The 14,198-nt window shown below is 41.4% G+C and overlaps 1 protein-coding gene across 2 annotated transcripts in view; it reads left to right on the forward strand.

The window, feature by feature from the left end:
- Nucleotides 1–1,900: 1,900 nt before the first annotated feature.
- ESD (esterase D) overlaps nt 1,901–14,198 on the forward strand; it is a 39,611-nt gene continuing 27,313 nt past the window's right edge. Inside the window, exons 1-4 of one of the 2 annotated variants that reach the window (XM_049853158.1) lie at nt 1,901–2,006; nt 4,984–5,032; nt 7,875–7,949; nt 13,883–13,971. In XM_049853158.1, coding sequence (XP_049709115.1) covers nt 7,882–7,949; nt 13,883–13,971 — 157 coding nt within the window. In that variant the 5' untranslated portion in view covers nt 1,901–2,006; nt 4,984–5,032; nt 7,875–7,881. The other variant, XM_049853159.1, reaches the window with a different exon arrangement.

Below are 14,198 nucleotides of genomic sequence, written 5' to 3' on the forward strand. Positions count from 1 at the left end.
CCACAGATCTTTATGGCAAAATTAACCACCCTCCCAGGGCCACACAGATTCTAGCAGGTTTTCTGTGGGCAGCGCATCCCTATATATAACGTCAGTTCCCGAAGAGGTTATTTCACCTACCAGTCCTTTCAGCCAGATGGGCTACATAATTTTTAAGGCCTAGTGCAAAATGTCATCACCATCTGTCAGTCTGTCATATTGTGGTGGCTTGCAGGTTGCAGTAGCAGCAGGGTCACCCATGGTGAACAGGTTTCAGCAAAACGTCTAATACGTGGAGAGAGGAATGGTGATCTGCTTCTGAAAATCCGCCAATGAAAACCTTATGGATCACAACGGAATACTGCCTGATACAGTATAGTGCTGGAAGATGAGTCCCCAGGTTGGAAGGCACTCAAAATACAACTCGGGAAGGGCTGCCTTCTCAAAGTAAGAGTCGATCTCAATAACAGGGATGGAGAAAAGCTTTAGGACCTTCCTTTGCTGATGTGGCATGACTCAAAATGAGAACAGCTGCAAACATCCATTAATAATCAGAATGTGAAACGTACAAAGCATGTAAGCAAGGACACATTATCAGGAAAGACCAATAGCTAGAAAAGAACATTATGTTTGATAAAGTAGAAAGCCAAAAAAATGAAGGAAAAGCTCAATGCAATGGATTGACACAATAGGTGCAACAATGGACCCAAGCGCACTAACAATCATAAAGATGGCACCGGACAGGGCAACATTTGGTTCTGTTATACATAAACGAGGTCCCCATGAGTCAGAGTCTACAGTGAAAACACCTAACAGCAACAATAGCAGTGCGAAATGAAAGCATGGGACTCCATGTTCAAAAATTATTAAGAAACTCAGGACAGCACAGCAGAGAAATTAAGGCCTGCAGAGGTTACACGCTCAGTGGAGAAAGCAGCGCCGTGATGGAGCTCCCACTCTGTCTGGCCCTGGAAACACTAAAGCGATCCTTGTTCAACCCCAGACAGCTCTGCCTTTCAGATTATTACAGTGCTTGCAATTTCCGTCAGTGTAACTGTTGGTTAAAAATTTTTATAAGCCCTATTGTAATCACGTTTAGTTTTCTTAACAGGCAAATTATACTCACAACCAGTTTGATTAAAGTACAAAAGCAAAAAGTAGAGGGAAGGTTTGCTGTAAGCCATCAACCAGCACCGCTTACTCAGTTGAACTAGCTTTTTTTTTTTTTTTGAGGGAAGAAGGGAGAAAGGAGCACAATGACGCAGCTCCCACTGTGCGTCCAGCACTAAAGTTACCCAAATGACCCTAAGTAAAACCCTTGCCATACAGTCAATCCCGACTCATGTAACCCCATGTGTTACAGAGTAGAACTGCTCCATTGGGTTTTCTGGGCTGTAATCTTTATGGCAGCAGATCACCAGGCCTTTCTTCCATGGTACCACTGGAACCTTTAGATTAAGAGCGGAGCAAAAACCATTGTGTCACCAAGGGGCTAGCTACCAAGTAAAAAGTACTGAAAAGATGTTAAGAGGTGGGGAGAGGGGGGACTTGAAATTATGCCCTGGTTTCTAAATAACTTTGAGTTACATGGAAACCCTTTCCACAAGTTAAGCTTGTTCAATCCTCAGGTGTATTAAGGCATCTACCTTTTCTAGCTGCCTCTGGGAAGATGTTGGGTGCATGCGGCTGGCTGGTCCTTGAAGGGGAATAGGGCCTAGCTGCTTGCTCTTCCTGCTCATTCTTTAACAGCCCGGGAGGGGAAGGAGGAGCCCCCTGCAATGCTGCCTGCCCAGAGCAGCGACGAGAGCGCGGGAAGCGGAGCCGACGGGGCGGGGCCTGCGGAGGACGGGCCAGATGGGGAGAGGCCAGGGCGGGGCGGGGCGGGGCCAGGGGTGGGGCGGGGCCTGCGGAGGACGGGCCAGGGGCGGGGCGGGACCGGAGCCGGGGTCAAGGCGGTGGCACCGGCGCCATGTTAAGGCCCCGCCTTCCCCTTCAGGCCCATTCTTCTGTCCCTGCTGCCACCCGAGGTAAGACTGGGTCCGGCAAAGGCTCGGTGGCTTCCGCCAGCCTGGGTCTCGGGCTGCGCCGGCGACGCGGCGGGGCCTGGTCGGGGCGGACGCTGCCAGAGAACCTTCGGCGCGAGCGCGGAGACGGCGGCCCGGGCTCGGATCTGTGGCGGAGGCCGCGGCCTGCGCGGCTGGGCCTGGAACCTGACCCCGAGCTGACGTCTCAGCCTCAGTCTGTTGTCCTTCACCCCGCTTCCAGGAGTTGTAACCCGGGACCAGGGGCGGGTTAGCCAGTAAGCACGGTACGCACCGGCTTAATTGTATTCACTTGCTAATCCGTGGTGAGCGATTTCACGGGATTTCTCCCCATCTCTGACGGGGGCACCCGTGACCCGTGCACCGCAGATAGGCAGGAGGCCCAGCCGGGCCCCTGCGTCCCTGGCTTCCTGGGTGATCCGGCCCTGCGGGGGCGCCTGAGCGTGCAGTATCCGAGGGGAAAAGCCCCCGGTTTATCGCGTGCCCACTGCGTTTACAAAGTTCTTCCCATTTTCCCGAGACTTCCCGCACTTTAGACCCGACACCGCCGCATGAAAATAGACGTTCAGCCCAATTTACTGAGGAATTTGAGGCTTCAAAGAGTTAGTAGGCGCTACGGGGGTCCGATCTCCCGTGGATCCGGGGTGCAGGGTGCGCGTCTGGGGACCAGACAGCCGGCCTGGGAGCGGCCTGCCGGGGCGAAGGTCAGGAGCGCCGCCGAGCGCCCGGGCACCAGCCTCCCCGGCTGAAGCGTTTGCAGCTTTGGAGTCTGGAAAGTCTGTGTTGCAATCCCGTCAGAGTTCTCTAGGGGTCCCGAGGTTCTTTCTCGTGGAGTCAGACCTTAGCGTAGGACAGTCCCGGCCACGGGAATAACAGTAGCTAACGTTTGTGTGCGCCTCAGAGCAAGCAGCCGCCTAAGCACTGCGTGAAATGAACTCATTAATCTCCGGAACCACCTTTTGAAATTGATAGCATCATGACCCCATTTTACAGATGAGAAAATGAGGCATAGAGAGATTAAGTAGCTTGCTCAAAGTCATGTAATAGTAAGTGGTGAAGCCTGAATCTGAACCTGGAGGGTCTGGCTGCACAGCCTGCGCTAAACCGTTATGCCACCCTATGGAGTGAGAACCTCCCAGTACAGACCTTCAGGGCATTTTAGAATTATACGTGAATCAGATTTGACTGAAATAAGATAATAGAAAATGAGATCAGATCAGAAAAAATAGTGTGGTCGAGAACAGTTTTGAGACCAAATTAAGATCATTGGAGTTCATGAATGTTGTATTTTTTTCCCAGAGTAGGTTATTTATATGAGGACAAGACATATGAATTTTTTATGAATGAAAAAAGACTGTGCTTAGTACACGAATAAAATTTGACCGAAGTATATATGGAGTTTTATTCATCCATATTTATCTTTTTGACAGTAATTCTTCTGAGTTTCAATTTTATGAAATTGTGATGGGAGAATGGGAACAAAAAACAGAGATACATAGAAAACTTCTGAGATTCATGGGAAAAAGAAAAGAATGGGTAAAAATACAAAGAACACAGATTTCTAGATCTGGGTGACATTTAGCTTCAGTAAGTAAAGGGGAGAAAAGTAAGATTTGACAATTTGGGCTTGATACTTTATGAATAAAGGCAACTTACTTCCTTTAATGAGGGCAGTGATGGTTCAGTGGTAGAATTCTTGCCTTACATGCAGAAGACTCAGATTCAATTCCTGGCAAGTGCTCTCATGTGCAGCCACCACCTGTCTGTCAGCGAGGCTTGTGTGTTATTATGATGCTGAACAGGTTTCATGGGAGCTTCCAGACTAAGACAGACTAGGAAGAAAGACCTGGCAATCTGCTTCCAAAAAATTAAGCAGTGTAAACCCTGTGGATCACAATGATCTGATCCCGTCATGCATGGAACCCCCAATGTTAATAGTTTTTACCTGGTTAGTATAACATGCACTAGAGTACATTTCTTCAAAGAATACTGATGTTCACTAACTTGCTAGGATAATTGTATAACTCCCACAGGCACTATAAAAAACCTACCACCATCAAGTCATTCCGACTCATAGTAACCCTATGGGGCAGAGTAGAAATGACCCATAGAGTTTCCAGGGAGCGCCTGGTGGATTCAAACTGTCGACCTTCTGGTTAACAGCCTTTGCACTTAACCACTATGCCACCAGGGTTTCCACAGGCACTATAGAATTGATTTTTTGTTTTTGGTTGTTTAGGGGGGTGTTGTTTTTTTGGTACTTTATCCTACTCCGTCACATCATTACTCCCACAGAATCTGTTCCAGAACCTAAATGAAACGCATCTATCAAATGACACATAGTTATGTGCTATGTGAGTTTCCTTTTTCTTTTTTTTTTTTTTTACCATGTATCTATCACTTCAGCAAATTCATAAGCTCAGTCAACTCTTACTAGTTTGTCCTTTTGTAGCCCCAGAAGGGTTCCAGGCTTTTTATCCTCTTCTATTTTCCAAGCCCCCCTCTATTTTCTTTATTCTCATTGTTGGCCACATCTCATCCTTCCAAATTGCACTTTAAAAGTTTTTTATTTATTTAAAAAGAAAAAAAAGTTCTTCATAGAACTCTTACCCCAGCGAAGGTTGTTGACAAGCACCAGGCCTTGTGGCAAACCAGGTGTTAAGGCAGTGAGGTTAAGGGCTGAGCTGAAGTGGTGGTGCTGATTCATCAACTGCATGGTCCGTGCTGCCACATCCTGGGTAGACAGTTACCTACTTGCCTCAAAAGAAGAAAATGTCTCTGTTGAGAATATGTTAAGTTTCCGTTGTTGTTGTTGTTGTTGTTAGGTGCCCTTGAGTCAGTTCCAGCTAGCGACCTTATGTATAACCCAAAGAAATGTTGCCAAGTCCTGTGCTATCCTCTGTATAACTTTGTTAGTGAAAAGTATATCCCATTTGTAAAGTGTTTAGTATTTTTTTTTCAGGATCATCTTCCCTTTGGCGCAGACAAGAAACCAAGTAGCAATTAAACAGGTAAATTTAAGTTTTATAGTTTATGTATTACTCACAAAGTTGAATGAAAAATCCAATAACTTGGTTCAAAACATGTTTTTCACATAGAATACAATTACTGAAAAATGTAACCTTCCTAGGATATCATAAAGAATGTTTAGATTGTCATTTTTTTTATTAAGCCTAACTTTTTTCTTGAGTTGTAGCTGAAGATAGTTTCTAAAATGAATGGTTAAAAAAACTTTTAAAGACTTTTTTTTTTAAACCATTCTACCAATTAAAAAAAAAAAAGTATTTTAACCTTTTTCCTTGGCTACATGAAAAGTATTTGTTGTGAATTTTAGTTAAAGAACATTCAAAGATTGGAGGAAACAGACTAGTTGTCGTGGTATATTAAAATAGATAAATAACAATGTATAAAATGATAGCGGTAAAGGCAAACTAATTTTTAAACCTTGTATAAATTGGTATGTCAGAGTGTAAAACAATAAATTATTCACTGATTTAACAAATACTTATTAGGTACCTCGAATGTACTAGGTATATGCTTAGTGTACCATGTTCAGGAAAGCAGATATACCTGGCTAGGTTTAAGAAGGAAGCCCTGGTGGCGTATTGGTTAAGAGCTACAGCTGCTGACCAAAGGTTCGGCAGTTCAAATCCACCAGGCGCTCCTTGGAAACTCGGTGGGGCAGTTCTACTCTATCCTGTAGTGTCGTTATGAGTCAGAATCGACTCGACAGCAATGGGTTTGTTTTGGTTTAGGTTTCAGAAAGGAGCTTTGATGATGCAGTGACTTAAGTGTCAGCTGCTAATCCAGAGATTGGCAGTTCTAACCTACCAGTCGCTCCATGGGAGAAAGATGTGGTAGCCAGCTTCTGTAAACATTACAGCCTAGGAAACTCTATGGGGCAGTTCTGCTCTATCCTGTAGCGTTGCTATGGGTTGAAATTAACTCCGTGGCAGTGCGTTTGGATGTTTAAGAAAATAGAATTTCCTTGTAGAATAATTCAGCAAATAAATTTTATCCTTTGTCTCATATATATGTATATTAAAATTATACAGTGTCCATCCTTGTAAGTTTGTAGTTGATTTAAGATAGATCATAAATAAGAATGGCTGAGGTTAATATTCAGTAATTAATATCTTGTGGAACAGTTGATTGTTTAAGAATTAATCTTTTGTAGGTTAAAAGCATAAACCTGTCAATAGAGAATATGTTCTGTGTGTAATTTAATACCTTTAAAACAAATCTTGGAGTATCTTTTAAAAAAAAAAAGGTGTTTAAAGAGCCTCTGAGGAGACAGGGGTTAAGCACTCTGCTGCTAACTGAAAAGGCTGGCGTTGTGAACCCAGCAGCTGTTCCATGGGAGAAAGATGGGACAGTCTGCTTCTGTGAAGATTACAGCCTTGGAAACCCTGTGGGGCAGTTCTCCTCTGTCCTACAGGATTGCTATGAGTCGGAATCAACTCAGTGGCAACAGGTTTTTAAAGTACTAACGGAGTCACTGGGTGATGCAAACAATTAACACTTGGCTGCTTACTGAAAGGCTAGAGGTTCGAGTCCACTCAGAGGTACATTGGAGGAAAGGCCTGTAAAACTAAGATTTGAATCCGGGAAGTCTGACATCAGATCTCCTGTTCTTAGCTACTGTGCTTTCCTACCTCCCTAAAAAAAACATAGTAGCTAAGAATAAGCATTCTGATGTCAGACTTCGGGATTCAAATACTAGTTTTCCAGTGTAAAGCTAAATATTTGGATTTATCAAGATTACTTAAAAGTGGGATTGAAACTAATCTAATTTAGAACTCTGCAAAAACAGGCCCAAAATTAGCTTTTTAAGATTATTGTCATGTACCTTTGTTAGAGTAATCCTAAAACTTCAGCTGATTGGCGTATAGCAGTACATTTCACTGAGGAGACTCCTGGAATCTGTAGATTTTAGTTAGTGTGTGCACCTTATTGCTTTATAGTGTACTGCAGTGTGTCCCGGAATGGGAAGGGACTCCTTCCTTAGAGGTACACATCAGAATCAATCTGGCTTCCCCTCATCCAGCAGGCACTTATAATGAAGGTGGTACCCCTTTTGTTTCCTGTATTATTAGAAAGTAAGAAGAATGTGTGGTATTTTAACATGTAAGTTTAAAAGTATTTTATATGAAAATTAAAAAGTCTTCTTGGAGAGAAAAGTTAATTACCAAACTGCAAAATTTCCTGATGACAAGCTGTATATTTAATTCACTTACAACAGGCATATGTTTTACTAGTTGAGTTTTTTTAAAGTAGAAATGTTGATGTAAAAGTTCTGAATCACTTTCTCTTCAAAAGCCCTCCTAGGATGAGTAACTAGAAAAGTGTCTTTCACCCTGTAAGTGTTCAATAAGTGTTATGTTATTATCATCACAGCCATCATTAAGCCTCTGTCGTTTTCCTCCCATTTAAAAATCAACCGTAATCAGTCAGACCAACTTCTTGATTTTGTTTTTTTTTGTCGTTGTTGTTGCACTTGACACTTCAGACTATTAAAAATTTTTAATCTTCTAAGGTAAGGTAATCAATTAGTAACTTAATTTACTTATATTCTGCCTCCTTATAAAAAGAATTTGGAGCAGTCCACAAGAATAAAAAAGCTTGTTAATAAATTAGTAATGACATGCCAAAGTACTGACGCTTTCTTAAAATGGGTAACAAGTGTAAGTCAGTCGTTTCTTCATATTGTTTACTAGAGAAAAACAGCATGCGGAAAAAAATTCTAGTTGGAAAACAGTTGTATGTTCAGATGTGTTATCAGAAAACAGTTGTGTTTCAAGTTTTTTGGAAACTAATTCTCTGTAAATTAATGAGATTAATCTTCACTAATAGGGAAAGAATGGCATTGAAACAGATTTCCAGCAACAAGTGCTTTGGGGGCTTGCAGAAAGTGTTTGAACATGACAGGTAACTATTAAAAAGATAATTTCATGTAGTTTGTATATCTCCGTTTTGTTGTTATTGTTTGTTTTGTTTTATTTTGAAATAAATCTTTATGTATTATGGTACCTCATTTCACTTTTAAACCTATTTATTCTCTTTCTGTGGTTATCTATTTGACAATTTCACCTGATTTAATTGACTATGGGATTTGACTCTGTGAGGTAAAGAGAAGCATCTTTAAGCCTGAACAGAGAAGTAGGTTCAAGCTTTAACTTTACATTATTCTGAAACTTTGTGGGAAGGCTTATGTTGCCAGTAGAAAAGACACCTAGATTTCTTGATAAAGATGACCGATTAAACATATGCAGTTATCTCTGTTGCTTGTCAAAATCTGACTAACAGGGCATTAAATAAAGGAATTAAACACACATACAGACATTCATCCACAGAGACAGAAAGAAGCGGGGGAGAGGAGCTAAGAACAGTATTTTAGAAATAGGAATGCAGAGGGGGAGGAGTAATACCTGACCTAGAAAGCTAAATCTAAGCAGCAGCAAGGGTGAGCTGAGAAATAAGACAATGTGTCTAAAACCTTTACTTCCTGCATTCCATGTTCCAGTTACTGATGGATGTTTGCTGCTGTTTTCTTCTCACTTTGAGTAGTGCCACATCAGCAAATGAAGGTCCCCAAAGCTTTACTCCATCCACACCATTGAGGTCGCCTCTACTTTGAGGAGGCAGCTCTTCCTCAGTCATATTTGAGTGTCTTCCAACCTGACGGGCTCGTCTTCCAACACTATATCCGACAATGTACAGCTAATATCTGTAAGGTTTGCGCTGGCCAGTTTTTTCGGAAGTTGATCGTCAGGTCTTTCTTTCTAGTCACTTAGTCTCTTCCACTCTCCTGAAGCCTGTCCACCAGGGGTGACCCTGCTGTTATTTGAAATACTGGTGGCATAGCTTCCAGCATCACAGCAGCATGCAAGCGACCACCGTACAAAAACGGACAGACAAGAATTCTTCTTAGAAACGAGGATGGCAAACTTCATGTCACATACTTTGGACATGTTATCAGGAGAGACTAGTCCCTGGAGAAGGATATCATCATGCTTGGTAAAGCAGGGGGTCAGCAAAAAAGATGAGATGGATTCACACAGTGGCTGCAACAACGGCCTCAAACATACCAATGATTGTGAGGATGGTGCTGGACCATGCAGTGTTTCATTCTGTTGTACACAGGGGTGCTGTGAGTTGGAAGCAACTCAACAGCACCTAACAGCAATAAAAACAAAATACAAAACCTTAGGAATTGGAGATACCTGGAAGTAAGGATAAAAAATGGACATAAGAAAAAGGAAGATTAGTTGAAATTGGTTGTTTTAAGAAGCAGATAGGCACGAGCTTGCCCCAGTTCTCTCTGCAGCCAGGCCACTGCCTCTCACAGATTCTGGCAATATGTTGGAGGTTCATTCTCTAGAGAAGATAAACAAAGTCTCTATACTAGGGAATACCAGTGCATTTGGGGGGCTATGAGTCGGAATCGACTCGACGGCACTGGGTTTGTTTTTTTGGTTTGGTATAGTCATACTGCAAATAGGGAGATAAAGTGAAAGTTTGCACATTGCATATAGAAACTCCCTAATCCTCTTCAGCTTCCAGAATTTGAAGGGAGGGTTATACCCTTGTCTGAGGCTGGGTTCTTTAGAGGAGCAAAACCATGAAGTGTGTATATAAAAGAGATTTGTATCAAAGAAGTGGCTCACACAATTGTGGAGGCTGGTAAGTCCCAAATCTGTGGGTCAGGCAGCAGACTGGAGATGTCTCACTGCTGTTGAAACCAAACTCTATAGGTCATTTGGCAGGCTTCTGGCTCACAGGGTTGTGGAAGCTGGCAAATCCAAAATCTGCAGATGAGATGGCAGGCTGCTCGCTCATGTCCCAAGAACGGAGGTCAAAGGATGACGAGGCAAATGCGGAATCAAGAGAGAGTGAGGTTTGCTGGAATATCCATATATATTGGATATAGGCCACACCCCCAAGGAAACTCCTCTTTCAATTTATTGGCAGCTCATATCAGATCACAAAACAGAAAATGATTACATAATGTCTGCCAAACCACTGAGAATGATGGCCTAGCGAGGTTGACACATAACCTTAACCATCACAACCCTTCTAGAAGAGTCTTCTTGGGGGTAATCTGATTAGCACCAAAGAATAGACCTCAAGAGAGTGATATTAAAAGTTTTCTGATCTAGCCAGACCCTACTCCACAGTGAAAACCATAACTGGCAGCCTCCACCCCCAGGTATAGGGCGTTCAATCAGATTGTTAGCGTCTCATTCTTAAAAAAGTTGACAGTTAAAGATCACTAGGCAGTTGTGTAAAGCCTCAGATACAAAACACAGACTTAGAAAAGGGAGGAAATGGACTGTGCAGGGAAACAAACATCAGAGGTGCTGCTGTTAATATCAAAGCCATAACAGCTATACTGTATGACATCAGTGCAGGGTGCTATTAAAAATATTCAAGAACAAAAGTAGAACCTAGAAATTTAAAATCTGATAGAAATGACAAGACTCAGTAGACCAGCTATTTGATAAAGTTGAACTTTTGAGAAAGTAAAAGAAGAAAAAAGTGGTAAATGAGAGAGAAAGGATAAGAAAATTAGAGGTCCGGTCCAAGAAGTCCAACATCTAAATATTAGGGGTTCTTAAAAATAAAACAAATAGAGGTGTGAAAATAAAGGGATAATGCAAGAAGAATTCCTAGAACTGAAGGGCCTAAGTTGCCAGATTGAAAAAGTTGTCCACTTACTGTTTAGCACCATGAATGAAAATAGACCTACCCAACAACTCAGAAGCATTGGGAACAAAGAAAACCCTGAGATGATCAGGGGGCAAGGAAGGGTTAATATGAAGGTATAGGTTAACTCCACACCAATGCTAGAACCAAGACGGCAGCGCAACACTGCCTTCAGAATTCTCAAGGAGGACATCTATGCCTAGTCAAACTGCTAAGTGTGACGGCAGAATAAAGACATAAGAAAAGTGTATTTCCCTCACAACTTTTTCAGGAAGCAACTGCTGAAGCTTCACATAAATGAGGACTAAAGCAAGATAGCTGAGGACATGTGATCTAGGAAACAGGATATTTCATAAGAGAAGGAGTTTCCAGAATGATGAGATATTAAGGCAGCAGCCTGGGAAACAGTGGGTCAGAAGAACTGGAGATAGAGTGGTGGTGGTGGTAGGTGCTGTCGAGTCAGTTCCGACTTACAGCGGCCCTGTTTACAACAGAAGGAAACACTGCCCAGTCTTGTACCATCCTCCCAATCATTGTTATGCTTGAGCCCATTGTTGGCAGCCACTGTGTCAATCCATCTCGTTGAGGGTCTTCATCTTTTTCACTGACCTTCTGCTTTCCTAAGCATGATGTCCTTCTCCAAAGATTGTTGGCCTCCTGACAACATGTCCAAAATATGTGAGACATAGTCTAGCCATCCTTGCTTCTAAGGAGCATTCTGATTGTACTTGTTCCAAGACAGATTTGTTCGTCCTTTCAGCAGTCCATGGTATATTCAGTATTCTTTGCCAACACCACAATTCAAAGGCTACAGTTCTTCGGTCTTCCTTATTCATTGCCTAGCTTTTGCATGCATTATGGGGCAATTGAAAACACCATGACTTGGGTCAGGCACACCTTAGTCTTCAAGGTGACATGTTTGCTTTTCAACACTTTAAAGAGGTCTTTTGCAGCAGCTGTTTATGCTCCTTTCATTATGAAACTATGGAAGGAGCATAAAGAGAGAACAAGACATGTTGCATACTCCATAAAACACAAGGAAACATCTTTCTGGTATTCTCTGCTTTCAGCCAGGGTCCATCTGACGCCAGCAGTGGTAGAGATAGAGTAGCCAGTAGTTACATGTGGCTATTTAAATCAAATTAATGAAATAATATTAAAAATTCAGTCCCTCAGTTGCAGTAATCACATTTCAGGTGCCCAGTATTCACACAGGACCAGAGGCTGCTGTAGTGGACGGTGCAGGCATAGAACATTTCCATCGTCGTAGAAGTTTAAGAAGATGAAGTTGATAGAGTTGACTGTATTGAGAGGAAACTTAACGGGGGAGAGTTTGGGGCTAAATTAGTGATAAGTACTAAGTACAGAGTGGCCACACCGAATCCCTCTGAGTGAAATTGTATTCATTTGGTAATTGAGCTGCTTCCTTATGACACGATACAGGCAGAGTTTCAGATTACTTCATAAATGCCATCTTTTTTACTTTTATCCAAGTGTTTATCATACTGTTTGTTTGAACGTGCCTCAGACCTGATATTTTTCACAACTGCTTGAGGAAGGTATTATGGCTGCCCTGTAATAAGATTATGCTCTCCCAGTTGATAATCACATTGGTAACAAATATCCCAGGTTGGTAATTATATTGATAACAAATACCATGATTGTGATATGGTATATCATGAAAGAAAATGCCTCAACTCCCCTAATAACAGTTGAAGACCTAAAAACAGCTGTCAGAAGCATTTTGTAACTTAACCATCAGCAAGGAGGATGTTCAATGTAATGTGGAAAAATACAGTACAATTTGTGCAGAGAATGAAAGGGAACACACAGAAAACCTTGAGCTAGCATGGATGGGACCTTTGTGGGAAGTCTGTACCTAAAAAGTAAGCAAAGGCAAGTGACAAAGAGACAAGTATTAACTTAAGGAAAACAGTCGAAAGAAAAGGTAATCATAGTGTATTACATGGCTTATCTCTGGAAAGCAATTTGTAAATTCTGATAATGGATCAACTAAAATTATACATTGGATGTATACATTGGATGGGAGAAAAAAAGTGTAGGAGGGGTACAGAGTAAAGCAGGGGGTGAAAGTTAGCTAAAATCTTGTCTTCTTAATGTGAAGCCAAGAGATAATAACTAAAAACTGAAAAAATCAAGAAATACCAATAAAGGTGTGTTATTCAGAGATAGGAGTGTTTGGATTGTGTAGACAGTTAACATACTTGACTACTAACTGAAAGGTTGGAGGTTCAAGTCCACCCAACAGTACCTTGGAAGAAAGGCCTGGTGATCTAATTAAAAAAAAAATCAACTATTGAAAACCCTGTGGAGCACGGTTCTACTCTGACACACATGAGGTCACCATGAGTCAAGAGTCAACTCAAAGGCAACTGGTTCTGAATGCCAGAAGAGTCAGCTTAAAGAGTTGAAATGCTTGTAGCTGGGATGTGGCAAATGAGAAGGTTGTAGGGTGGGAAAAACTGGTATTTACAATATGTAACTGTTTACTTTAAACTATGTGTTTGTGTAGGTTAAAAAAAGAGCCGTTGATTCTGAAATAGGAAGAGTTGATGTCCATCTATATAATTCTTTAAGCAAAGAAGCCCATGAGAGATAATTGTTGCATTAATTACTATTTACATGGAGAAATACCTGTATCTTTTATCAAAATTATCTTGTTATGGTTTTAATGATTGTGATAAAATACTAGTGATAAAGAAAGAGCAAATTGAAGTGCATTTTAGTGCCTGTGAGCAAGCATGTAATTTAAGATCTTAAGAATTCATTTTTTATAAAATAACATTTGTTATTTCAGATGTCTCTTTGGAAACAGATGTCATTTTTCTTTTAATAATGTTAGTGCTACATTAAGGAGATACATATAATTTTTTTATTCTACCCAAAGTGACTTTATGTCCCATGCAGAGCACAGGCTCCTCTTGGCTGAGAGGTCAGTATGCTTTAAACTGGCCTCCTTATTCCTTTAAGGGTCAACGTATATTCCTTAAATGCTGGTGGAGTCACTTGTTTGGGACGTTAAAGCACCTACTTTGGACCTTTATAATTTATCTTACTTTTTCCATAGTGCTTAGTTATTTTATGGATCCTTCTTGACAAAGGAGGTAAATTGATTTTTGTTGTTAAAATTACAGTGTTGAACTGAACTGCAAAATGAAATTTGCTGTCTATTTACCCCCGAAGGCAGAAACTGGCAAATGCCCTGCACTCTATTGGTTGTCTGGTAAGTGCTCTGCGTAGGAGTTTTGTAGAGGAGTTTTCTTTGTCATTAACTGGCTTAATTTACCCTTTTATCTTGACTTTCTGGTGTGCTTTCTGAGCCATTTATAATAGACTGTAGGAGCCTATCGTAGTCTGCTCTGTTCCTTTAACCTGAGAATAATTTCAGACCTACTAAATTATATTTATCTCACTTCTTTTTCACTTAGACCAAGTAATTTAGCAGAAGAT

The sequence above is a fragment of the Elephas maximus genome, chromosome 14 (assembly GCF_024166365.1).
Source record: "Elephas maximus indicus isolate mEleMax1 chromosome 14, mEleMax1 primary haplotype, whole genome shotgun sequence".
Lineage (NCBI taxonomy): Eukaryota > Metazoa > Chordata > Mammalia > Proboscidea > Elephantidae > Elephas > Elephas maximus.